The 27,561-nt window shown below is 47.1% G+C and overlaps 1 protein-coding gene across 5 annotated transcripts; it reads right to left on the reverse strand.

Moving 5' to 3' along the window:
- Positions 1 to 3,928: 3,928 nt before the first annotated feature.
- Positions 3,929 to 27,106, reverse strand: BCKDK (branched chain keto acid dehydrogenase kinase). 5 transcript variants are annotated; one of them, XM_035135266.3, is made up of 13 exons: positions 27,037 to 27,106; positions 18,832 to 18,901; positions 16,143 to 16,358; positions 14,389 to 14,457; positions 13,052 to 13,162; positions 11,807 to 11,854; positions 10,942 to 11,061; positions 9,688 to 9,786; positions 9,169 to 9,242; positions 8,211 to 8,339; positions 6,818 to 6,907; positions 6,369 to 6,530; positions 3,929 to 5,014 (listed from the first exon to the last, which is right to left on the reverse strand). In XM_035135266.3, the coding sequence occupies exons 3-13, from the start codon at positions 16,338 to 16,340 to the stop codon at positions 4,870 to 4,872; spliced, it is 1,245 nt and encodes a 414-aa protein (XP_034991157.1). In that variant the 5' UTR covers positions 16,341 to 16,358; positions 18,832 to 18,901; positions 27,037 to 27,106; the 3' UTR covers positions 3,929 to 4,869. The 5 variants fall into 5 exon arrangements, with proteins under 5 accessions (XP_034991157.1, XP_034991155.1, XP_088511586.1 ...); XM_035135264.3 differs by having other exon boundaries at positions 18,832 to 18,981; XM_088655460.1 differs by having other exon boundaries at positions 26,742 to 27,106.
- Positions 27,107 to 27,561: the final 455 nt, after the last annotated feature.

Genomic DNA, 27,561 nt, shown 5'->3' on the forward strand with positions numbered 1-27,561 from the left:
ATAAAAATAAAATAGAAAAATTCCTTCCAGTAGCACCTTAGAGACCAACTAAGTTTGTCACTGGTATGAGCTTTTGTGTTCCACTTGGTTCCTGCTGAGCAAATTTGAACTTTGAATGAAAGTTAATGCATTGGCCAGGATTTGGCACGATATGCACCGGCCTTGATTGGATTTCCAAATTAACAACGGTCAACTGCCAATCAAACCCACCTGGATCACAGGTGCTTAAAATGCCACCATTTCTAACCTTCTCTCTCTCTCTCTTGACCCCCCCCCCTCAAACTACAACTGCTGCCCAAAGCCAACAGCACAAGAGGCGACAACTGCTTTTTGCTATGTTAACTTGTGATGGACATTTCCATTTTGTTCTGCATATTAAATTATCATTTGGGATAAGTTGCTGAATTGGATTTCTGAGCTCTGCCGAACTCTGGACACACTCAAGGGGTGTGTGTGTGTGTGTCCCCCCCCCCATCTCCTCCACCTCTCAGTGCTTGGGATAGGAGGTGGGTGGGCAGATTGAAGTCGGCAAGCAGGAGATTTGGGATTCATTTGGATGCTTCCCTGCTCCAGAGGAGACCCGTTTAATGATTTAATTTACCCAAATTGGGAATGCCTAAATGCATAAAGCAAGACGAGCGCCGCAACCCCAGAGTTGTCCACTACTGGACCTAATGGTCAGGGGTCCCTTTACCTTTAAATGCTTTATCGTGTGTGTTTAATTCTGGAATGCTCCCCATTAACTCTTGTGTGATTAAAATAAATTAAAAGGCAAAAGATTTATACGATCTGAAGAGAAACCAGAGTATAAAATAAATTTAAAAGTTATAAAATTGTCCAGTAGTGCCTTAGAGACTAACTAAGTTTGTCAATGGTATAAGCTTTTGTGTGCATGCACACTTCTTCAGATACACTGAAGCAGAAGTCACCAGACCCTGATATACAGTGGGAGGGTTGGGTGGGGTATTTCTCAGAAGGGTAGTAGGTGGTGGGTGATTGGCTCAATGGGTATGGTAAACCTGTTGACGACTGTTGACTGCAATTAGTCCTACAGGAAAAAGCAAGGGATAGTATGCAGATGACCAAAAATAGCTTTAGCATGTGTAATGATTAGTCAACTTCGGTCACAAAGGAGGCATCTTATTAACCTCTCCATTTTGTTTGGTGTGTGACTGCAATGGCTGCATCTTCATGAACACTGAAGAACACTGTAGAACTCTCACTCTAAATGCAGTAGAGGAGAGCTAATGTTTCTCTGTGAATGTACCATATTGGCCTGAAAATAAGCTATACCTTTAAAATTGGAGGCGGGGAGAAGAAATACCAGAATTTAAGATGCTCCATTCCTCACTGCTCCTGGCTGCATACTGCAGGGGGGGGGGGCGCACAGCATTGCCAGCGGCCTTTCCTTTCCCTCGCTCTCTCCCTCCCCAGCCTTGGGGGAGAGGATGGGGGACTATGCACAGAGCAGGAGCCGCTTTGCGCTCTTGCCTGCATACCGTAAGATCTCGGATATAAGCCGCACTTTAACTTTTCAGTTGGAATTTTGGGGGAAAGTGAGGCTTATATTCAGGCCAATACAGTATGCGGCAGAAAGATGTATGTATAGAAGTTGAAGTTCTCCCAAAGAAGCAGTAGTTCTGCTGGAAGGAGAAGTGGAAACCTCTCAGAAGGAACTGCATGGCCTGGCTGGGTCATAGACAGAAGGCTGAGTGCAAGGGAGAAAAAGACACAGTTTGTTTGAATGTTTAAGGAAGAAGCTGTAATCTTCAACTAAGAAAAACTAAGCCCATGCTTGGATAAGCATGCAAATGTAAATACTTTGCATATGTTCTTCTTTAGCTATATGTTCCACAAGTAAAAGCTTTTAACAATATTTTAACAAGTGTTTGGACATTGTTTTTAGAGCCAGTATTGCACATGATGTTGACTTCCTAGCTGCAAAATAAAAAAATTCCTTCAGTAGCACCTTAAAGACCAACTAAATTTATATTTTGGTATGAGCTTTCGTGTGCATGCACACTTCTTCAGATACAACTTCTTCAGATACCTGTTCCTAGCTGCAGTTTAGCTACTCTGTTAACCAGACCACCATAAAGTCCTTATTCTGGGCGACACTCTATGCAGGTGGTGGCAAACAGAGAGTCTGCCTGCAGGGTTGGCGCTGGAGTGGAGAGCGGCACCATCTGCTACAGAGCCCAGAGGAGCTGACTTCTGAGGAGACGTGTATTTAATTGCACCATTGTTTCCCAGTCTGCAGAGATGAGTAGCTGCTCACTCATTGCCTAGATCCAACCCTTCTCGCAAATTTGAGGACCTGCAAAATGTTTAGTTTGGACATAGCTACTGCTGCACGGATGGGACTTGCAAGCCCAGTTTCCTGAGGCCAGCTCCACACAGATATCAGCAGCAGTACCGGTACCATTGGAGTCAGCATGGTAACCTCCCAGGTTCAGCAAGCAGCAGCGGGAAGAAGATATTGTTGCACGCCGCCCCAATCTCCGAGCGCTGCAAGATTCCAGGGGTTCTGGGTCAGGGTTCATGTTTTGGGGATGAGGCACAACTGACACTGCGCTGTCTTTAGGCTACTGTATATGGTTTGTTTATGCACACATACGGTATATAACCTGAGCCTATGATGGAGGGGTTCACAGCATTAACCAGGGGCGTAGAAAGGGAGGGGCAATGGGGGTGCTCCACCCCGGGCAGCATGATCCCGAGGGTGCCATGGCGGCTGCCCCCGCTCGCCTGTGCTGGGTGCCCCGCTCCCAGAACGTGCGCCCCGCCCCTACGGGTGGCGCGCCACACCCCCAGAACGTGCGCCCCGCCCCTACGGGTGGCGCGCCACACCCCCAGAACGCGCGCCCGCCCTGCCCCGGTGCCGGAGAATGAAGCTCCGCCAGTGGCATTAACACCCAAAAAAGATCTTGTTTCTATCATAGCTGCAGTTTTGGATCCAAACAAAAAATAAAAGTTTTGGTGCTCTCTCTTTCCAGCCTGCAGCTTTTTATCCCAGCTTCTGGTTCACATCACTCAACTCTGACCTTTCGTCTTTCCAACTCTCCAGGGAGGGAGGCTGGCAAGTTCCCTTAAGGCAGAGCTTTCCAAACGCTTCACACTTTTTAGACATGCATCATTTCGTGACACAGTAATTCGGTTTTACTAGCAAACTGGAGGTTTAGCTAGCCCCTTTCCAGCCCTGGGAGGAACACATGGAGTGTTCACATGACACACCAACACATGTCACAACACAGTTTGGAAAACTCTGCCTTAAGGGCTCCTGCTGTGGGCCAATACCAGGTTGACTGGCTATTCCAGCCTTTGAATCCATGCTGGATCCAGGAATTAGAAGGGGTCAGACATTTAGCCTACCCCCCAAAAAAGTCATAATATATAGCCAGCAGAGGATTAATTCTTCCCAGGCAGCAGCAAAAGGAGGCTCAGCATGGACAGCCATCATTTTCCTCTTCTCCAAAGTGTGCTTGCAGAGAAGGGATTAACGGGGAGGCAGTCTGCAATCATCCATCTCTGACCACTTGCCTGTTGAACTATATCCCAGCAATGACATACCTTCTCTTCCCTAGGGCTGACGCCCCAGCTTTTCCCACAGTCTATTTTCAAACAATTTGATCAGTGATATGGTTAATAAATGGTATTCTTATAGGTGTGTGTGTGTGTGTGTGTGTGTGTGTGTGTGTGTGTGTGTGTATACTCTTCCAGCTATGAAACAAAGTGTTCTGCTTTTCTACGTCCTGGAAGTAGTTGGCTATCCCTGGTCATGTTTTTTCAAAGCAACATGTTGCCCTTTTTTCCTCTGTCTGCAGTGTTATTTCTCCAACCACTGTTGAATACAAGATTTGATGGATTTTCAGTCCTACTTTATTAACAAGGCACACAGGCCAGACCATGGAGATGACACAATGTTCGCTAGACTTGGGAATTTGCACTTTTTATTGGAGTATCACAGCAAAAAAATAAAATAAAAATCCCTCCAACACAGTGATGAGGGCAGAGGGAAACCCTTCGTCCTGATTTTTTTTCTTTTATAAAAAAGTTGATGGTAACGGAAAGATCGAGTGGAGAGAGGGAGGACGGAAATAATACATCATTGTGCAGCGAAGGGGAAGAACATTCTGTAATCCCACACCATTTGCGGCAAAGGTGGCAACTTGGTGTTGTGAAAGTCTTTTCCTCTCCAGGTGAAGGGGGTGTTTTTGGTGCTTGTGCAATGGAGAAAGTCTTCCCCGGCTGAAGACCGCTGTCTTGCTTTTGGTTCCCCCAAAGAGGGTGCAATAAAAACTCCTCCCCTGGCCGATGTAAGGGGGATTTTCTTTTGGCGCCAGGTGCTGCAAGGAAAGTATTTCCTGCGAGTTCAAGAACGGCCCGAGAGGGCCAAATGAGAATCAGTACATGCGACAGTAAAAGCTTCCGGCTCACCCAATCTTTGTATCCACGAGAAGAAACAGAGAAAACTTAAGCCGCACAAGAGCCTGGACGAGCTGGCTGTATACAACAGTTGTTTGATGGCTTCAGAAGTTTTCAAATGGGGGGGGAGGATGAAAGATGTCCACAGGCTGTCCCAGTAAATCTGGATTCGAGAGATCTGTCGTTAACCACAGAGCACGCCCACCCATCGCGAAAGGACTGGAATAACCAGCAGTAAGTGGATGATGACGTCCCGTCAGCAATTGCACAGGAAGAAGGAAACTACCTCAACTATTTTCTCAGCTTCAGTAGGATAGCATAGCACATTCGTAGGAATCCATAGGAGAACAAGCAGATCCATGGGGAATTAGGTTTGGTGTTATGTGCTGAAACATCCTCCTGCAGCCAAGTGAGGTTCAGCCCACACGACGAGAGAGGGGATCTCTAGATGCGGAAGCTCTCCTCTTTGCCATCAATGTGCTTGAGGCGCAGGTACACATCAGTGCCGATCCCCTGCATAGACTGGAGGGTCAGGGAGCCACCCAGATACTCGGCATAAGCACGAGAGGTCGGGAGTCCAAATCCAAACCTAGAGAGAGACAGACAGGCAAAGGAGTCCTTAGTTGCACAGCCAATTTCGCGGGGGAGAGCAAGGCCCAGTTGACTGGAGGGGGTCTGGAAGGAATACTCTGCAACACATTTATACAGCAGTTAAGTCTTAGTCCACGTAGCTTTCATTCCATGGAATGCTTTAGCCACATGATTTTTTTGGAAGGGGGGACATTTCAGGGAGAGCTGCCACTTGAGGAAAGCTCCAAAAAGGCCAGATTATCTTCTGACGAGTGCACTGCTGAATCTGTACAATTCCGTCTTTAATAATACATCTTTTTTTGCCAGGGCCCTGCATTATATGCTGCTGCACTGCATGTAAAAAACACTAAATTTTGCATTCAGATAATGAGAATCTCATTATCCTTCCCCCCTTTCCCCTACTTCAAATGGCAAGCTTCTAGGTCAACGATGGGGGAACCCATGGCCTCCCAGATGTTGCTAGACTACAAATCCCATCACCCTTTATTGGCCATGCTTGACCATGCCTGATGTGAGCTGGAGCCCAGTATCACCTTGGAAGCCCCCAGGTTCTCCAGCCCCCCCCCCCCAAGGTGGAAAGAAGTTTGAAAGAAAACCTGGTCCGATTAGTGCCACAAGTATTTATCTATTTACCACATTTCTGTCCCATCCTTCCACTCAAAGGAACACAAAGCAGCAAGTACAAAGTGCTTAGGTAATAATAATAATAATATTTATACCCCGCCCTTCCCAGTCAAGACCGGGCTCAGGGCAGCTAACAACAAAAATATAAAAACAAGCATAAAAGAAACAATTCAGTTAAAATACAGATTAAATACAATGTTAAAATTCAATTTTAAAATGGGAATCTACAAGTGGAACCTCATTTAAATATATGTAGGATAAAACCTTAGGGGAGGGTAACACCGGGGTCAGACTGAGTCAGTCCAAAGCCAAGCAGAACAGCTCTGTCTTGCAGGCCCTACGAAAAGATGGCAACTCCCACTGGGCCCTAGTCTCCTGAGAGAGAGCGTTCCACCAGGTCGGGGCTAGTACTGAGAAGGCCCTGGTCCTGGTCGAGGCCAGTCTAACCACCTTGTGAATCGGGATCTCCAGTATGTTATTATTTGTGGACCTTAATGTCCTCTGCGGGGCATACCGGGAGAGGCGGTCCCGCAAGTGCGAGGGTCCTAAGCCGCATAAGGCTTTAAAGGTCAAAACCTGTTTCTATTTTTAGTACTCATGATGTCTGCAGATTGACTGGTGCTTTCTTCCTAGATATGTATCATTCTTTCCTACTAAGAAAACACCCTTCGTGCAGCAGCTGCTGGAAATCCCATTTGCACCTCTTGCTCCCTCCCCCTTCTCCTCACCCATGCATGGGTCCCGACTGGGCGCTGTTCCCCATTTCCACCATGTTCCCAAAGAGGGTGTTCATGCGGGGGTCCTGGGCGCTCGCTTCTGCTGTGGTGAAGTGGTAATCTGACACCTTCTCAACGTGGTCATGAGGAATTCCGGCACCTCGGTCTGAAATCCTGCCGAGAGAAAGAGGAGCGTGGCGTTAAGGGGCCACACATTACGGTTCCCAAGATGCTGTAGTCCCTCTTCACCTGCCAACGCCCGTCCCTCCCCACCAAGAGGAAGATCATCTCAAGTTGTCCGCCTCAACGGCAGGACCCCCCCCCCACATTTTCAAGGGTCCCTGGTATTTGGCCGCTGTTGCCAAGTTCCCACCAAGATGGCGGAAACGGGTGGTGGCCTAAAACCTCTAGGAAAGACATACGAGGGGAGAAACTGAAGAGGCTTCCCTGGTAAACCATACCGTATGATCAGGTCAATGTCATTGTTGGCAATGGTGATGATGATATCTGGCACGTTGTAAGGGGTATCCAAGTGAGACTCCATCGTGGCTCTGAAAGGAAGGGAATGGCAAGGGAATAGGTCTCCATCCTACCTAAGCAGGACCCCAACACCCTTTACCACTTGTGATGAAGCTCTCCTCCATTCACAAAGTCTTGCAAACCTATCCTCATTGCCAAAGATTTGGTAGAATACTTCCAATCAGCACACCAAATCCTACCAAAACTTCTGCAGCCACTGGCCACAAACCCCTCTCCTCTCTGCAAATTCCTTCACCCAGTTAGAGTCAGGAGACTTTGTTTGGTCAGAATTCAGTGTATGCTTCCAGAGTTAATGCTAAATACATTACCTCTGGTGAATGAGCCACCATACCTGCTAGAGGGCAATGAAAATTTGTGCCCTGGGCTTTTTAGACTTGTCTACCCATGTACTGAGGGACGCGGGTGACGCTGTGGGTTAACCCACACAGCCTAGGGCTTGCCGATCAGAAGGTCGGCGGTTCGAATCCCCGTGACGGGGTGAGCTCCCGTTGCTCGGTCCCTGCTCCTGCCAACCTAGCAGTTCAAAAGCACAAGTAGATAAATAGGGACCGCTCCTGCGGGAAGGTAAACGGCGTTTCCGTGTGCTGCTCTGGCTCGCCAGAAGCGGCTTTGTCATGCTGGTCACATGACCTGGAAGCTGTACGCCGGCTCCCTCGGCCAATAACGCAAGATGAGTGCCGCAACCCCAGAGTCGGTTACGACTGGACCTAATGGTCAGGGGTCCCTTTACGTTTACCTTTACCCATGTACTATCTGAAACCAAAGGGTTGCCGGATGTGAAATATTTTGGCATTTTTTTCCAGCTCTCCCCACCCCACTAAATTTTCACTTTTTAAAGCCAGCATTTGTAAACTTTAGTTCAGGGATGATGGGAGTTGTAGTCCAGCAACATCCAGGGACCAAAGGTTGAAGCCAATAGTTTCACCCCTCTGTGTTTATGTATTCCAACCCAACCCAACCTAGTGCCCTTCAGGCTACAGCTCCAATCATCCCTGACTCACCAGCCAGGACTGATGGGAGTTGTAGTCCAACAACATCTGGAGAACACCAAGCTTGAGTAAGGTTGATCTATTCCTTTCAAAATGAAATAAGCAACTTTTGAGATAGGAAGGGCTTTGCACCAGATTGGCCTTATAAAAAAGGGAGTGGATCAGTGCTATGGGCTTTTATATTTCATTATTAATATAGGTATTTATATACCATCTTCTAAAAAACAACAACATCAGGGCAGTGGAAGAGCCCCAAAACCATTTCCCTCACAGATTCTACCCTGCGTCTCATCCTGTGCTACGAAGAGTAGGATAAATGGCTCACCTCATGGCATTCTTGAGCAGCTCTGGAAGGATGTAGTCAAGAGGCATCGGGATAAAAGGGAAGCGGGCAGCCACGTGGCCGTTGATCCGCACCCGAGGCGCATTCCCGTACTTGTGCTCACAGAGGCGCCTGTGAGGAAATACGGAAGCAGGATTACTCCACTGCTGGTGGCTTCCCTGGGAGCAAGCTGTATTTGAGTGGACAGGGCCAAACACAGTCTCCAAACCCCACCCCTGTGCCCTACATACGTTCATTTAATGGGATTCCCTACCTGTCCCTCCCCAAAAGGTCACAACAATGTAATATAGTGTTATAAAAAGGACAAATCCATTACAGCTATAAAAACAAGTGAACTGTTCCCAAATGGAACTCAGCATTATTATTTAAGCCAAAAAAGTGGGTCCTAAGAAACAAAAATACCCTCAGTTTCAAAGACCAGGGTTAAGATGCGCCCACCCAAGAACTTTGGAGGGTGGCAGAACTGCTGAAGGGCTGATTGTGTACAGCTGAAAATGCTGGCAGCATTAAGATAAATTTGACAGCGTAAATAAGTTTTGATGGAGCCAATAATGGAAAAAACCGATTGGTATAGTTTTTGTAAAATATGCAGGGATATAAGATATGCAAAATGAACCATGGAAAAAGAAGAAGGGAAGTCATTGATATCTTAAGTATGTAAAATGTTTATCTGAAATTGTAAAACATTACAAATTAAAAATAGAAAACCCTTATTAATTTTTTAAAATAAGATTATTACATTCCATTATTGCCACAATTAATTGGCTTTCATTTAAAACAAAAAAGCAATGGGAAAAAAGTTAAACCGTCAGAAAGAAATGCAGCAGAATGAGGAAGATGGAGCCACAGAATATGGCCATGAGAGGGAGCCATAGACTGCTGGACACACATAGCCAATATGATAACAGGATGATTTGAAATAATCCACAGAACTGAGTACCTGGCAAAATCTACCCATTTCTCAATTATTTTCTTTGGAGACAAGCGGGTGCAGATGATCCCAACAAAGTCTGGCTGCAGGAAGATGAGAGAAGGAGATGGTGACATTTCAATGTAGGATCAAGACCTAGAATAACGGTTCCTAAACATTTCCCCCACGGACCACTGGAAAATAGATGAGGGCAGGTCACTTAATGATTTTCCGTCAGGCTTTGAATGCAGTCTCCAGTCTAATCTGTGCCATCTCTAGTTACTCAAAAGATTTCTTAGAAAACGGGGCCAGGGGGAAACCTCTTACCCAAGGCCCCGAAGAGCTGTTGTGGGTTATAGGAGCAAAAACAGCATTAGACGAGCCAGTGTTATGTATGGGCTACTATAATGCGGCAGCTACATGCATTCACATGCACAGAAAATGCAGAGGACACCAAATGTTAAGTATCAGTTCTGGGTCCTCTCCCTCTCTGGTCACATAGCTGTTCACAAAATCTATGTCCTATTCAAGGAAGAAGGAAAGCTGTACCTTGTCTTCATGCAAGGCAAGATGATGAGTGGCCAACATCCGGATGCCCAGGCGAGAGGTGAGGGTCTTGTCCAGGAAGGAACGGATCAGCTTCTCATCCTGAGAAGGGAACAGGAAAAGCTCACCATCTGCAGAGGAGCCAGGCCCTCATAAGTGGTGGCCCTAACCTGTCCGGGAAGCAGCATGCCTACTTTCTTCCAAGCCCTTTCATCTGAGGGAAGGGGACATGTGAAGAGGCACGTGTGTGTGTGTGTGTGTGTGTGTGTGTGTGTGTGTGTGCGTGTGTGTGTGTCACATGTGAAGACAGACTAACCTCTCACCATGTCCCCTGCTTAGGGCAAATCAACTGCAGTTCGAAAGATGACACTGAAGGTGCCAGGGTGGATTTGATTGAAATTAAATCAATTTAAATCACTAGTCAGTAAGACTTGATTTTTTTTTTTTTACAGAAAGACTCATTCTTGCTGGTATAATCTTAATGTTTACAACCAGATGAAGGTTTCATTTTTGAAACAAAAATTTTTCCGAGTTCTTTTCACAGTTATATATATATAAAATACTGATTTGGTTATACTATTAGACAGATAATTATGAAGTTATTGTGAGGTTTAATAAGTTAACTGTTTATATTTGGACAACTTTTCTGCTGTACTTTGTTGGAAGGAGAAAAATTATCATTTCCTTAACAATTTATTTAACTAAAACAATAACATTATAGCATATGTATCCATGTTTGTTAACTGATGTGGTTAAACAGTTTTTTTAAAAAACCAACACCACCACCTTAGACTAAGTTTTAGCACACATGAAAAAATTTAAAACAAATCCTGATTTCCTGATGAATAGCCTTTGGACTATAATGAAACTTAAATAGAAAACTATCTTTAGAAAGATTTTTCCTCCAAAATGATTTTATTTTAAAAATAAATTAAAATTTTAAAAAATCTGATTTAAATAAAAAAAATCTGATCTTGATTTAAAACAACAACAACAACACCACACACATTGACTTTTATCAATCCTGGAAGGTGCTGAAGTAACAAGGATCAGGATGAGGATCTATGGCAGGCCTGGGTAAACATCTCAGGAGTCCGCACTCTTCTCTTCGAAGCCCACCCTCCTCCCAGAAGCGCTGCCCTGCCCAAACCCACCAACCCTACTTTCCCAAGTCTTTCTTCCTCCCAAGCATGTTGTAAGGATCTTGAGCGGCAGGCATCCGACCTAAGCTACCCAAACAGACCAGGAAAACGGTACCTGTATGTGCTTCCGACATTCCCGCAAGCCCTCGGCCAGCAACGTCACCACGTCCTTGTGGTCGTCTAGGAGCTGCCGGACCAGTTTGCAATACTGGGCCTCCGACTCTTGGTCCTTGATCTGTAAGCAGAGAAGAGGGAGAGGAAAGGGAGAGTGCGCATCAAAAAGAGATGGAACGTGGGGAGGGAGGTGAGCAGAAGCAGGCAGGAGCCAGCCATTTCATCCCACTCACCCCAGAACCAGCAGCCCCATATTTATCACCTTACAGAGCAGGGATGGGGAACCTTTTTTCAGCCTGAGGACCCTCTTCCCACACTGCCAGTGGTGGGTGGAGCAACAGATTTGACTCTAATAGGTAGAAGTCCAGCCACACAACAGCTGAAGGTTCCTATATGTACATCTCTCTACCCAGGCAAGCCAGAGGCGTTACGACCATTCAAGGACAGGGCCACCGAGGGGTGTGGCTTATGGAGAGAGCAGAAGCCGACATAGAGAGACCAGGAGGGCCACATTGGTCTCTGGGCCTGAAATTTCCCATCTCTTCCATAACAGCACCTTGACCCAAGACTGCAGGCCATTTTGATGAATTATAAAAATAGGAACTTCCTGAATTGAAAACAACACCGTGCCCCTTTGTTTATAGAAATGACATACACGAGGCCTGATTAAGTTTGTTTGTTACTGTTGCCTGTATTATACAAAACCAGTAAAATATGTCTGGGTAAACAACAAGGTCCACATCCCTGTGTGCTCTGGTTGCCATTCATGCCATTCATGCCATTCATTCTATTAAATAAAAAACCAACTCAATAGGACTCAGGACACGTGTAGCAACTTCTCATTCAAGGACGCAGCACATGCTTACCGGGGGAAATTCGCTCAGTTTCTGGAATGCTCGGATGTAAAGCTCGTGCTGAAAGAAGAGGACAGAAGTGAATAAAGGAGAGGCAAAACAGATTTGACACTGAGGCCCTGAATCCCTCTGCTAGCTTCTGAGAAGGTTGTAGGGTGGGAAAAGGTTAAAAGCCAGAGGGGCTAGGAGCCCCTACTCCAGGGTGGGCTGCGATATATTGCATTTATATGGGGCACCGGGCAGCTTTGAAAGCAGATTAGACAAATCCACGAAGGGAAAGGCCATTATTCATAGCTCCACTGTTGAGGCAGTATGCTTGCAGGCTTCCCATAGCCCAAGATGGGCCTTGGGCCTGAACCGGCCAAGCTCTTTTTATGCTCTTTTGCTAGATGCCCTAAGACTCACATCTGTGTGGAATACAGTGGTACCTCAGGTTAAGAACTTAATTCATTCTGGAAGTCCGTTCTTAACCTGAAACTGTTTTTAACCTGAGGTACAACTTTAGCTAATGGGGCCTCCCGCTGCTACCGCCTCACGGTTTCTGTTCTCATCCTGAAGCAAAGTTCTTAACCCAAGGTACTATTTCTGGGTTAGCGGAGTCTGTAACCTGAAGTGCCTGTAACCTGAGGTACCACAGCATATGTTTATTCTCTTCTGCATTATTGCCATTTGTTTTAAACCACCTTGGTGACCATTTAATTCAAAGGCAGAGAACTAAGATGCATGCTGTGGTAAAAAAGGATAAAACTGGTCATTATTATGCACTTTTATTTTCTATTATTTGAATACCAGCTGTCCTGGTACCTCAAGGGCTGTCCCATGGAGGATGAAGCAAGCTTGTTTCTCCTGCTCCAGAGGTCGGAACCCCAACCAAAGACTTCAAGTTACAAGAAAGGAGATTCTGACTAAACATCGGGAAGAACTTTCTGACGGTAAGAGCTGTTCTGTAGTGAAACGGTCTCCCTCAGGAGGTTGTGGATTCTCCTTCCCTTGGAAGTTTTCAAGCAGAGGTCCTCTGTCCTGAACGCTTTAGTTGAGATTCCTGCATTGCAGGGGGTTGGACTAGATGACCCTCAGGGTCCCTTCCAACTCTATGATTCTAAGAGTCTATAAGGTTTTGAAACTATCCCTCAGTTATCAACCATCTCTTATGGTCAGCCCCTGCCAACCTGGTTCCCTCCAGATGTTTCGGACTCCCGTCAGCCCCAGCCAGCTGTGGCAGAGGCTGTTTCAGGCGCTTTCCTGGCAGGCACCTACCACATGAAGGATGGTGGGGTTGCACCCAATAATGAAGGGGAGACTCCGAAAGCCTTTGATGCGATGAGCAATGCGGACGGGGAGTTCGTGGTGCAGGTAGCGGGCGCTTTTCTGTAACAGAGCGCAAGGACATGTTAGTGGATAGAAGTTCCCAGAAGGAGGAGAGCAGCTGGGTTCTCTCCCATGCCCTGCGATACAGACTGTATTAGAATGATGGGTAAAAGGCCACTTTGCTTCGTGTGCAGAAGGTGTCAGGCTCAATCTCTGGCATCTCCAAGTAGGGCTGGGAGGGAACCTTGCCTGAAACCCTGGAGAGCTGCTGCCAATCGGTGTAGAGATACAATACTGAGCTACATGGCCCAATGGCCCGACTTGGTATAAGGCAGGTTCCTCCTGTGTATCTATGTTCCATCTCACTCTGCCTAAGGATAGGGCCGGCCCTGTTCTTTTGGGCTCTTAAGGCCACCAGAGTGCTACAAATTGACCATTGTGCTTATGTGCACCCAGGCAGGCTCAAAGAGACTGTTTCACGCGGTGGTCTTCCTTTTCAGGCAGAGTTACATTAGCTAAGCAGCTTCAGATAGTTGGGGGCAATTAAGTCTACATTGAAGGAACCCTCCTTCCTTCAAAATGGAGTGTGCAGAGCTTACAAGCACAGGCATGGCACCAGTTTCCCCCTAAGGGCATTCAGGGAGACAACAGCTACCGAGTTATGGGGTTGCTGCAGCTACAGGTTTTCGTCTCCTGGAGAAGTGGGGGTAGAGATCCCGCTCTGAGCCAAAACTGGCTCTGGAGGTATTGTGGGCTTCCTAGCCGCTTGGGCTGAAGCAAAAAACGAACGCAAAGCAGACCTAGAAAGAAGTCTCCCGTCCCCAGAGAAGCAATGGGGAAACAGGGATTCCTCTACCAATGGGCGTAAGTGGGATTCCATGTTATGTCCACTACAAAACTAGCATCCTGCCCATAGGAAGCGAGTCTAGAAGACAGGACTTTGCAGAGTTGAAAATGAGAAGGGGGTGATGCAGTGATAAGGCCTAAGCAATTAAGAGTACAGTCATACCTCGGTTTAAGTACGCCTCGGTTTGAATATTTTCAGTTTAAGTACAGTACTCCGCGGACCTGTCTGGAATGGATTAATCCACTTTCCGTTACTTTCAATGGAAAAGTTCGCTTCAGGTTAAGTACGCTTCAGGTTAAGTACAGACTTCCAGAACCAATTGTGTTTGTAGACCGAAGTACCACTGTAGTGAAGGGAAAGAATGGGGCTGGTAGCCAGGAGTTCCAAATTCAACCTGCAGCTCTGAGGATTTGAGGGCAGACGTTAATCTCACACCTACCAGCAGGTGGCTCCCATCTTGGGACCGTCCAGAATACAACATGGTGGTTGGAGTCAACCTCACAGAGGGCTGGGAAGAGAGAAGAGGGAACAAGTGTTTGCAAAGGTTCCAGGGCGCCCCCATGAGGTAAGGAAGAACAGTGCCAGCATTGAGCATCGTCAGCCGCAAAAATACCTATCATTACTTAATGCCTTCCTCTCCTGTGGTACGAAGGGCAGTTTCCCCCCAAGCTCATGGCTTCTTAAGGATGCCCTCTCCACACACCAGAGATTGGCAACTTTTGGCCCTCCAGGTATTGCTGAACTACAACTTCCATAAGGCCCAGGAAGTGTGGCCAACGGCCAGAGATGATGGAAGCCATAGTTCAGCAACATCTGGAAGACCAGAGGTTCCCATACACTCTCACTTGAACAGAGAGCACTAGAAATCGGACCCATCTTACTTCCTGCTGAGAAAAACAACTGACTGGTTGCAATAGCTACCCTTCAAATCTTCCATAATTCCCACTCGTCCTCGCAGTCCAATCTTAAGCACGGTTTATCACTGGGGAGCAAGGTTCCCAGTATTCATTCATTCATTTATAAGATTTCTTACTAGCTCTTCGCCACATGATCCCAGCGCAGCTGTTACAGCGATACAATCGGACAATTAAGAACAAACGCAGCCTTTCAGATATTTGGGTCTTAAGTCGCTAGGCTTCAGTTCCCTGTACGGCTCACTGCCACCATTACCATAGCAGCCAGGAGTAAAATAAAAAGTACCTGCTTCATAAGCAAATATGTGGAACTGGTTTTCTTATTAACAGAAACTGCTTTGTTATCAAGCAAACGGTGGTTGCCACCTCTGGCACTGCACCTGCGACTTTCAGGAGCTGCGAGGATGTATAAGTGCTTTCCCCCAGCGCAGAGCTGCAACGAGGGGGGAAAACTGCACCAGTTGCATTTCTGCCTGCCAGAAATGCATGGAAGCCCAAGGTGGGGGGGGGGGAGGAAGGAAAGGGTGTGATAACACTGGCAAGTGGTTCCTCCAGACATGTGAGGGCACCTCTTTCCCCACGCTACACCTAAAACAAGGACGCTGCAGTAAGCAGGCGATGGGTTACTGCAAGGAGACATATCAGGAACTTCTCCTGCCAGGCCTCTGCATAATGGCAGGCAGGTGGTTTATTTAATTAACCAGCACTCTCCCCAGGGCAGGCTCCAGACAACGGGAAAAAGATTAGGCCTCTCTTCTCCCCAAAGCCCATACTGTGGACTGCCTCTCCAGAGCCAATGCCAAGTTGTTAGGGGAGCTCATTAAACAGTAGCGATTAGCAAAACGGGGACCGAAGGCTGAGGGATCATACTGCTCAAAACAATAGCTGGAGGGATTTCAGGGGGGGGGGGGGAACGAACACAGAGAACTCTCTGCTACATGCTACATGCACACACCCATCCCTCACGTCTCATCCTGCCCCATGAGCACTCAAACAGCACTGGCCTTGCCAAAATCAACAGCCTTCTCAGGCTGCTGAAGGCCATCTGTTTTTCCACTAGGCCAGAAACCGGCACCAAAGGAATGCAATCCACCTGCTCAGACCTGTCCTTCATACAACACTCCTTTCTTGAGGAGAACTTCTGCTGCCAAGGAGCATAAGCGTGGAAAAGCCTAGACCGGCTCCTGGCTCCCGGCCGACAGTTTTAGGAAGGCAAGGCAGAACCTGCCCTCAGAGGGGCGCCGGTTGAGGAAACGGGAGCGGCCTTGTTTGTGCCCACCTTCTCGGCCGCGATGTCAATGGCCGACTGGTTGTAGAAGGAGGTAACGGTCTTGGATCGCTCGCGGGCCAGTTCGTGGTGCTGGTCAATGGCCGAAGAGGACCGGTACCGCAGGACCGAGGGGAAGGAGGGGAGAGCACAGGGGGCACGGCCCCCTGCTCCCCCCAGCTCCAGCATCAGCAATGTCTTCCACATCATTCTCTCTTCCGTAGAAACCTGCAGGCGGAAAGACAGACAACGCAGCGCTAGGGGATTAGCGAGGCAGAAAACTTTTCCAGCGTTTTCTTTTCCAGCGGTGTCCCCCACCCCGTTTCGCAAGTTCATTAGTAACGGTGAACAGATGCCAAATGTCTAATGCAGTATTAGGCAAGCCCTGCAATTTCCTGGCTTGTTTGGTTTTTAAGGTTCATTTACTAAATACAGGTAAAACAAACATGCTAAAATGGATCACCCGCGAGGCCAGGGATGGGGGACCTGCAGCCTGCCAGCTGTTGTACCTTGGCTGCAAACCTTGCAATCTCTCTCCCTCTCCAGTATGTGTGTACACACACACACACACACACACACACACACACACACACACACAAATACAGCTTTACTCTGTGTGAAAGAGAGAGGTAGACACAGAGATAGAAAGAGACTCAGAATGCAATTCCACTCCAATTGTGAAGTTCTTTGAGACATCTGGCTGAGGTCAGAATTGTTAAGTTCGATAGTGCACTGATCTGACCCAGGTTAATTCTCAGATTCCTTTTTTTAAAAATTATCTGTTTTACAATCACATATCCAACATACAACATAAAAACAAGATTCCAGAGAACCTCTTGGACTTCCCTCCTTCCCTTTGTGGGTCCTATTGCTAATCATTTCCACCTGCAACTTTTATGATAATCTTTTACATCTCCCTTATGTCCAAAAACCCACCATTAAACTACAAGTGTTATTCTGATCCTACTAACGATTTACAATGCTGTTTACAATGGTTTTTAAGATAAATTATAAATTTTCTCCATTCCTTGTTAAAATTTTGGTCTTCCTGATTGCTGACTCTTCCAGTCGTTTTAGCCATTTTGGCATAATCCATCAACTTAATGTGCCATTCTTCTCTGGTAGGTACTTTATCTTCTTTCCATCTCTGGGAACTCAATTGCCCAGAGGTGTAATTCTCAGATTCCTATGGCATCTCCCACTCACCACACCCTGATGCCTTGTATTTCCTGAAATGTTTAGCTACTAGCCATTTCGGCTATACAGGAGTACCTTGGAAGTCGAATGGAATCCATTCTGGAAGTCTGTTCGACTTCCAATTTGTGGCTTCTGATTGGCTGCAGGAAGCTCCCACAACCAATCAGAAGCCGCGGAAGCCCCGCCAGACGTTCGGCTTCCAAAAGAACGTTCGGAAACTGGAACAGTCACTTCCGGGTTTTGATTGTTTGGGAGTCAAAACGTCCGAGTTCCAGGGCGTTTGACAACCAAGGTACGACTGTACTCCAGTCGGATGCAGCTTGCTTATGAATACCAGTGGCTGGAAACCACAAGGGGGAGAATGCTCTTGTGAGCTTGGTTTCTGCCTGCTGACTTCCCTAGCAGCCATTGTGAGAACAGGATGCTTAGCTAGATGGGCCATTGGCCTGATCCAGCAGGCTCTTCTTATGACCATAGAGGCAGTGAAGAGTCTGCCTCGTGTGGCAAGCTTTGGCTGCCATCCAGTGCAGCAAGGGGGGGGGGGTAGACAGAAAGATCTATAAATAAGTAGGCGTAAGTCAGAAAGATCTATAAATGAGTCGACATAAATCTGACTCATTGGACTTCATCCACTGGGAAGCTGCCCTGAAAACACCCCACCAAAGTGAACAGGGGCACAGCAAGTTTGCCCCACGGTCTTCTGAGCCCCTAAAAATGTGGGCCCAGATTTCCAGTCAAGGGCATTAAATTATGATCAGCTTCTGGGGTGCTGCAGGAGGGTAAGAAGCAAACAAGAAATATGTGCTGTATGTATGGTTATACAGTGAGGCAGTTAGAGGGAAAAAATCATAGCGTATATAATAAAACAGGGTAGGAAGTTAAGGCAGCCCGATAGCCAAGGGGCATACTAAGCCAAGAAGCCTGGGTTGGTCTCAAAGGTGCTACTGGACAAATTTATTTAAATTTTTAATATATTTCGACTGCGACAGACCAACATGGCTACCTACCTGAATCTAGACACACACACACACACACACACACACACACACACACACACACACTGTCCTCCCAGCTCTGACAACTCCAGATGGGTTTCAAATTCGGAAGTGTGCAAGAAGAGGGTCGTCTTTCTCTCGCCAAGAGGCGGTTTTCCCTTTCGTCCAATCATCTGGCAGTTAAGAGCCCCATGGAATGCCGCAACATTCTGAGAAGCCTTCCAATTATGAGGCCACGTGCTCCAAGCATGCCACAAATGCCATGTCTCCCACAGCCGGCCTGTCGTCATCCAAACACTGAATCAGCACCGTCTCTCCCCGGGTGACAGATACACCTATTTCTCTGCCCTCCTCCTGTTCACTTAACGCCACAGAGTCCAATATCCCTGGGTTCACAGCGAGGTTTTATTAACTCAAGGCTTAAACGTTAGCATCTTAGAAACAGGAAATCACATCCCATTAAAACACCAAAGAAAACCTGGAGGGGATCCCGCAGAGACCCTACTTACCTCAAGTAAACTTGGTTATCTTATGCCAGCTTCCTTGCTTGCACAAAAGGGCAGGTAGCTCCGTTTCCATCTGGGAGGGGCAGAAGCAGGGGAGAGATCCAGTGATCATAAAGACAGTGGATTGCAGAGGAGATGCTTTCGAGCTGTGAACTGTTGGGATAGCAAACGGATTCACATGGGTTTGTTTTTTTTAATACACAGGATTGCTTCTGATAGTTGATCCTGGCAAGAACCAACCACAGTAATAACCATTCAAACGAGACCTTGCAAAGGCCTACAGTTGGAATGCAGAGTTATTTTGGTCCAGTTCCATTGTGTACCGCCACTGCGTTCCAGGTGGGAAAGTGGGTGGAGCAATGGATGCCTTTCTACCATAACGCTACAATTCGGCCATGCAAAACTCTCATGTACACACACTTGCAGTGGGGTTGGTAAGGAGTGTGCCTTAGGGAAAGGGGTGTGCATGTGAAGAGGTGTCTGATAAGAGATGCCTGGAGATGCTAAGACTCCCTATGCCTGACCTAGTAAAAAGGTAAAGGTAAAGGGACCCCCTGACCATTAGGTCCAGTTGCGGACGACTCTGGGGTTGCACGCTCATCTTGCATTATTGGCCGAGGGAGCCAGCGTACAGCTTCCAGGTCATGTGGCCAGCATGACAAAGCCGCTTCTGGCAAACCAGAGCAGCACATGGAAACACTGTTTACCTTCCCGCTGTAGCGGTTCCTATTCATCTACTTGCATTTTGACATGCTTTCGAACTGCTAGGTTGGCAGGAGCTGGGACCAAGCAACGGGAGCTCACCCCGTCACAGGGATTCGAACCGTTGACCTTCTGATCAGCAAGCCCTAGGCTCAGTGGTTTAACCCACAGCGCCGCCTGACCTAGTGCACCACTGCAAATTAACCTCCGGCTTTGCCAATCTAAACACATTTCTCTTTACACAGGTCCCCTGGAGCAGAATTAATCTGACTAGTGATGGAGGCATAACCAAGTAGCTGAAAGATGTTATATTTAATATAAATAAATAATAATGGGGTGGAGGGGAGGAACAGCTATTATGGCTTCTTTGATACAACCTGAAATCTGTTCTTTTGGCTATTCTTAAATTTACTCAATTGATTAGTTACTTGCTACAAAGGAATCTCTAAGCAACTTGGAAAATGTTAAGCATAGCATAAACATCAGAAAATAAGCAATATACTGCAGCAGACGCCATACTATAACAACCCACAGAACAGACCCAATAAAATGGTGGCAAGCACCTATCATCATCAACAAATTCATTAGCACCTAACAGAGGCTATTTAACACCCAGCAGAGGCTCATCTCATCAAATCTGCATGGTTCCTCCTGCAGTTCACCTTAAGACTTAACAGACTCTGGGGTTCCAAGTAGCATCAGTCCTAAAAGAAACAGCTAGAGAACTTGCTCACTTGCTTTGTGACATTTTACCTGGTGCTACTTTTTTTAGGTCCAACGCAACGTGGTAGTCAGCAAGTTTAATACCTGATTTTAGCTTCTGATTTAATTTCCCCACTAATGGACCAACGAAACTGCCTACAATTTTTGTGTGATGTCAGGATTGTCAGAGGAAAAGCTACACGGTTGACCCAGACCTGGAAAGAGTAAATGAAAGACGGCAGGAGCAGGGGATCCATAGCATCCTTCTTCTGGATTTATTTACTTCCTTCATCCTTTGCCAACCTGGTGCTCTCCAACTGTTTTGGACTACAACTCCCATCAGCACTGGCTGGGGCTGATGGGAGCTGTAGTCCAAAACAGCAGGGTTGCACGAGGTTGACAGAGACTGAAGGGAATATACTTACGATATTTAAATCAGCTTCCCAGTAACTTTGTTATTTAGTCACTCAACAAATGTAAAAATGTTTTAAAATACAAGCCATAAAACAGCAATAACACTCCATATAAAAATGTATCGGCACAGAGGGACCTGAAACTAGTTTACGGCACAAGTACAAATATACAAGTGGTGGCTAAAAAAGATTAAAGATTCTTTCAAGGCGACAGATGTAAAAGGATAAAATGACTACAGAGGAGGTGTCAGGCGAGCCTCTCTGGGCCTCACTCCCTACTTCATCAGAGAAGCTCTGAGTTTTCGCTTCCAGCTCCCACACTGTGTAACCCCTAGCCTGTGCTACCCAGGCATCCAGACGTTATTTGTTACTACATTTCAAGCCTGCATTTTCTCCAATCAGTTCAAGGAACCAAACATGCTTCTCCCCCTCCCCATTTTATCCTCACAACAACCCTGTGAGGTGGGTCAGGTTGACAGACTGCAACTGGCCCAAGGTCACTCTAGTGCAGGCATCCCCAAACTGCGGCCCTCCAGATGTTTTGGCCTACAACTCCCATGATCCCTAGCTAACAGGACCAGTGGTCAGGGATGATGGGAACTGTAGTCCAAAACATCTGGAGGGCCGAAGTTTGGGGATGCCTGCTCTAGTGAGTTTCATGGCTGAGTGGGGACTTGAACCCTGGTCCCCCCAGGCCCTAACCTAGTCCAACACTCTTACACCACACTGAAACATTATTCTCCCTGCTCCAACCACTAGATACACCTTCATGAGCTACCACAAAAAAAACCTTCTGTGCCCATTTAGCGCAGGCCCTGCCAGTATGATTTATTGCTCTTGAGAAATATGCCAAGAAAAATGCAGACATGAAATGGAGACTAAAGATTGGAATTGCACTTCCATCAAACTGGGGTGGAATGATGAATAATATATTTAATACATAAAATCAAGCAGGAAAACAAGGTTGGAAGGTGGGCAGGGGAGAAGGCAATATTGCTGAACAGTCCTGCCCCAACCTAGGCTGATCTCTCATATGTCCTCAACCTGGACCTGAGCCTTCAAGCGAGTGTGGGGGCTCCTCCATACAAACAAACTCCATGCACATAGAAAGCTAGCATGACAGGGTTGCAGCCTCCTCTTCTGCCTGATACCCTTTAATGCTCAGGGGATTTTTATTTGCAGGGAAAACAACAGAAAGGCGCGGGATGGTGGTGGAGGTGGACGGTAACCCAAGGACCACATGCAGCTTGGAGCGGAAAAACCGCAGAGGGAAGGTATTGTGGCATCCACTTTGCCCAAGGCCCCAGGTTCAAATCCCCAGCATCTCCAGTCAGACAAGGGCTGGGGGCAGCTCTCCTGTCTGAAAACCCTGGAGAGTCTCTGGCAGACAGTGTGGGCAGCGCTGAGCCAGGTGGATAAACGGCTGTTTTTGCTGGTGGCAAAGCGGAAGGGAAAGGGGTTGGGAGAAAGAGAGAGAGAAGGTTGCACGAGCCAGCTAGGAAGCAGCGACCCAAGGAATTAGGCCACAAGATTCCAGGACTCCTGGGTTCTCTGGGGCTTCAAACAAGAGGGGCGGGGAGCCCCAGGACACCTGGGTTCCATTTCCAGCTCCGAGAAGCCGGGAGAGGAGGCCTTGCGGGCTCTAGGAAGCCAAACCCTGGACTCATTCCCGGGAGAGGGGAGGAAGGAGCACGGGGGGGGGGGGTCCTCCGGAACACAAGCACCCACCTCCTGCTCAAGCAGCTCGGGGTCGTTTTCCATATGGCGCTCCCGGGATCCCACGGGCGATGCAACGCCACAAAGAAGAAGACGAGGAGGAGGAGCAAAAAGGAGGAGGAGGATAAGCAGCCGCTGCCCTCTTTTAATCCGGGCCAAGTGTACACGCGCACAGCAGCCAGGCTGGCCCCGCCCTCAGGCTCCGACCTCATTTCACCCCAAGCAGCTGAAACCTGCAAGCGCGGGGGAGGAAACGGAGCAGCGCCATGCAAACAAGAGAGATGCCAGAGATCTTGCAGGTTCTAGAACGCGCAGGCAACTTCAAGAACGCCCCAAGATCGCGACGTGCGGATCTCACCACGCGCTGCACTTATGCATGCACACATGCACACCGCGAAGTCCGTCTACAAACTGGGTAGCCAATCAACAGTCGAGATTTTGCTCGGAAAAGAAAGCGCGAGGGGGGGGAGGGAAGCGCGCGCGTTATAAAAGGAGCTGCCTCCCTCTCGACGTTTCACTTTCAATTCCTCTCGACGTTTCACTTTCAATTAACTTGTAATCGTGAGCTGTCGAAATAGAAGTCACAGTGTGGGGGCACCGAGGCTGCTAGCTCTGAATTGCTGGTTCACATCTAATTTAAACAAGAGGCCAAAACCACCCCATCTCAGTCTATCCTAGAATAATTCTAGCCTAGTTACAGGTAGGTAGCCGTGTTGGTCTGGCGTAGTCAAAACAAAATATTCCTTCCAGTAGCACCTTAGAGACCAACTAAGTTTGTCATTGGTATGAGCTTTCGTGTGGTACGAGCTTTCAAGAAGTGTGCATGCACATGAAAGCTCATACCAACGACAAACTTAGTTAAATTCTAGCCTACTTCACCGACCACTTGCAAGGAATACCAATATAGATTTTCCAAGCATTATGCAGAAAAATGTGGCTTATAAATGTCAATTATCATGATGAACATGAATTTTAAATATCATGTTCACAGTACATTTCGGATACCCGCATGGCTCTCACCCTTTTTCTTGCTTATGAAGTTCTCACTGCAAAAGCACAAATTTAGATGGGCCTGGATCTGATTTCATTTCCACCCCTCACCCCAACTTCCATGAAGTCCCCTACATAGGGCACCTTCAGCTGAGCAGCTACGCCTGATTTTCAAAATCTGCTTCTGGCCACCTTGATATACCAGCCAGTTATTTAAAAGAAAAAGTTAACAGGCTACTCTTTACTAACAGATTAAGGAAGGTGAGCTACCGGTATTTACATGCTAGTCATTTTTTAACTAGTGATTACTTTCACTTAGGCAGAATGTTTTAAAACCAATCTGTCTTTCATCTTTGCAGCTCTATTATTCTAACTGCCGTAAGCTGAGACCAAGATATACTATCTTTCCAAGACTCAGGGGGGATTTGGCCCCAGATCTATTAGACCTTTGTTGAAAACTAAGGCATCTTATCAGTGGCTTTCAAAGCTTCTGTTTCCTGGGGACCTATTTTCACTTGTCTGTCAAAGAACTTCTGTGTGTCTGCTATAGGACCTCCATGTATGTACTGTGGAGGATTCCAGAGGGGACAACATTCCAAAACACAAAATGCCAGGCCTGTTAGGCCTCATTGCCGTCTCTTGGGAGTTGAAAGCATGCCCAAAATTGGCATGTGGCTGCACATTTTAGGCTGGCTGTCCTAGGCAAAGTGTCTATAAGGGAAATCCATGTGTCTTTACCAACCGTCTCTTTTTTAAAAATAAATTATAATTTTCATTTATATACTGTACATTGCAACAATTATTTAACCAAGTTTTAACATTTTCAATTTCGACTCCCTCCCCCCTCTTTCTGCGGTTCCTTACATTTATTTTTGTCCTTTCCTGCATACTCCAAATTGCCTTATTCTTTTAATTGTCTATTCTCATATTTATCTCATTCACACACACACACACACACACGTATGTATATATTTTGCAGGTTTTTGCAATAATCCAGCCAGTGTTTTGATCTGTTTACTGTTTGTTTGTAAACACTCAATAAGCCACTTCCATTCCTTTCTAAAAAGTTTGTTGTCCTGATTTCTTATTCTTCCGGTAGGTTTCACCATTTCTGTATACTCCATTAGTTTCTGTATCCAATCTTATTTTGTCAGGACCTCTTCATCCTCCCACTTTTTGGCAAATAACATTATTGCAACTGTAGTTGCATCTCTCTCTCTCTCTCTCTCTCTCTCTCTCTATATATATATATATAAATGTAAACTGGGTATGTTCCTTCATCTCCAATGTTCAACAAAACCGCTTGACCAATAGCATTGAAATTTGGACACAAAGTCAAATGTGACTACCCGAGTGACCCCATACCGTTTTCAAAGACAGATGTGTCACCTACGCCAGGTAACCCCCCCCCAAACCCCGTCTTTCAGAACTCACAAATCACCCTCAAGTGCATGCTGGGAGCACAGGAGAGGTTGCAAAACAGCGCCCTCTAGCGACGGCTACACTGGTACTGCACCTAGGAAAGCTTCCCTCTCCACAGCATCCCTGCTTGGCTTTGCAAACTAGGCCGCTTTCCAGACTGAGTGGAGGTGGGGGCTTGTGTGAGTGGGGGAGGGGCGGTATAGGTCATGGGTCGGGACAGGGTGGGCCCAATCACAGGGATGAGCTGGGGGGTGGGGGGAGTCGGGGGCGGGATAGGTAATGGGTTGGAACAGGGTGGGGGGAGTCACAGAGATGCACCTGTGTAAACATAACACACATAAAACAGGGGGACTCTGAAGGTGAGGCGAGTCTGAAGGGGGACTCTGAGGCTCCATTTAACAGACTGAGCCACAGCAACCTGTGGCAGGGCCAGCTAGTACATAAATAAATTATTTGGGTCATTCTAATCCTATAATTCCCAAAAGAAAAACTTCTGGGTTGTGTGTGTGTTTTTTTTTTAACGAATGTTATCTTAAACATCTTTTTCAAGATGTTCTTCTGATAGTGCATTGTATTATTCTATCTTTGACTCTTTTCGAATTGCAAAAGACTATACAGTCACCCAGCAGTTGTTGTTTTTTGCTTTTGCATACTTTGATTTTACTTGAAAAAATTTTATCCACTGCCGCACTGACCTCATTTTCTCTTTACCGACTGTCTCACTGAGGAATCCCAGATAAGTAAATCCCAGGATTCTCCAAGGCACAGACTGAAAACTCACTGAATTAATTCAGTGGCTCTTCAACTACTTTGACTGCCAATCCTAACAACTTTAAAGCAATGCACCAGACTCCTTCCTTGTTCATTCAAAATATTTATCTCCTTCCTTTCCGTCAGAAAAATGAGGTATTTGAGGCAGCTAACAAAATGCCTTTGTTTTAGAAACAAACTCTCTCAAACTACCAGACTCTACAAATGGATTTAGGTGCTCTGAGCTCTTTATATATTACAGTATCTAGATTTATCTCTCACCTCTCAGCATAATATTTTATGGGAACATGGAACATGGTACGTTACAGAACATAAGCTAAAAAGAGAGATGAAAAGTGGTGCAGGGGGTAGATCCATCCTGAATATTGACTATCCACCGCACCTCATTTTTATGCCTTTTTTGAGCATTCATTTGTAGGAACTGCTGCCTCGTGCCAAGAGTTTTAGAACAACCATCCCTCCCTTGCCAAGACCAGTGTTTACATTCCCAGGTTGCAGCAGGCTAAGGGGGAAGGAGCAACACAGAACATCTTGGATGCCAGCCTCAGCCTATCGCAATGCCCTAGGTCTTGGTTTCAATGGCAAAGAACGAACGAACAGAGCCAGCCCATGCCAGCAGCTGCAGACTTTTCTCCCTGGAGTCCCCTTGCTTTAACCTACTGGCCTCAGGGCTGAAAGTCAATGACTTCAATTCTCTAGGCTCCAATCCAACGCAGATCCCAGATCCGTCATTAGGGGAACTGTTTATAGCACCACCAACGAGCATGGTGCTTTATGGAGCAAGCCAATCAGCAGCAGCAACAAAGTGCCCCAATGAGCTTACAATCTGAATATTGGAAGTAATAGTGGTGGCTGCGGCAGCATGGGGTTGTGTGTGTGTGTGTAAGAAAACCAGGGAACAGGAGAAAGAAACGGGTGTAAAAAAAATAAAATAACAGAGGGAACTGGAGGTGAATGGATCACAGGAAAATAATCCTGGCACTTTGGCCTCATAAATTTCCCACCCAGTCCAGGGGATCAGACACACGGGGGGGGGGGGCAGGAGTCGTTAACCCAAAGATCTACCCAAGAGTCCTCGCCCATAGATTAGAGGAGTTTAAACTCTCATCATCGCCTGCTCTAATCTGGCCCGCCCCAAACTCAAAGAAGCACGCAATACCCTCCTGAGTGAAGAGGACCCAGGATCCCCAACCCCACCTGTCTATAACACCTCCTGCTGTCTTCCCTTCCGGAGATCCCAAGGAATCCTGGCTCCCCAACGCCACCTCCATTTACCAGCCCACCAGGCTCCTCCCTATGCTGAGAAGCGAACCCAATGACGATCGCGGCTCCCTCCCAGTCGTCTCCCTCCTAACCCGCTTCTTCCTTGCTAGAAATCCAGCAGTTTTGCATCCTGTTCTCCACCCTCGGGGTAGAGACTGTAACGCACGAGCCTCCACCCACCCACCCCCGGCAGCGTTCACAATGGTACTTTCCACAGAGGATCCCTTACCGCCAATTCCAAACACCGCAGCAGCTCCCGCACTTGGGGACCGGACTGAACCAGCTGTCTCCTTCTCGTTAGGGGTGGGTGGCTGGGTGGGTGCGGGGAAGGGGACTGACGACAAGGCAGTCTCTGACGGAGGAAGGGAGCGATGCAGCATGGGAAATGTAGTTCATCAACGCGCGCTCCGGATGCCCGAAGTGCACTGAGGAAAACTACGATACCCAGAAACCCCTGCGCGATAAGGCGGAATTGTGGTGGGGGAAAGTTTGCTTAAGTTAGTGCCTCATAGGAAATGCAGTCCGTCAATCAGGCAAAACAGGGAACAAGGCAAGCTGAAAACAATTCCTGCTAAAAGACGAGAGGGCGTAAGGCGGGCGTTTTCAGCACATTTTTGGGACACAGGTTAACTGCTGCGTTCAAAGAGGAGCACCTTACAAACCAGCCAATGTTATTATGGTGTAAGCTAGCTTCATAATGCAGTAATGGCAGCATGGTGTAGTGGTTAGAAACGTTGGACGAGGGCCTGGAAGA

Source organism: Zootoca vivipara, chromosome 12 (assembly GCF_965207765.1).
Source record: "Zootoca vivipara chromosome 12, rZooViv2.hap1.1, whole genome shotgun sequence".
In the NCBI taxonomy this organism is placed as follows: domain Eukaryota; kingdom Metazoa; phylum Chordata; class Lepidosauria; order Squamata; family Lacertidae; genus Zootoca; species Zootoca vivipara.

What these genes read in the sequence shown, in the direction of transcription:
- BCKDK (XM_035135266.3), bottom strand. Translation starts at nt 16,340, where the DNA reads ATGATGTGGAAGACATTGCTGATGCTGGAGCTGGGGGGAGCAGGGGGC. An exon ending in TTGACATCGCGGCCGAGAAG is followed by an intron (nt 14,458 to 16,142) that starts GTGGGCACAAAC and finishes CTCTCTTCCCAG; the next exon opens with CCCTCTGTGAGGTTGACTCC. An exon ending in AACTGAGCGAATTTCCCCCG is followed by an intron (nt 11,062 to 11,806) that starts GTAAGCATGTGC and finishes CTCTGCTTACAG; the next exon opens with ATCAAGGACCAAGAGTCGGA.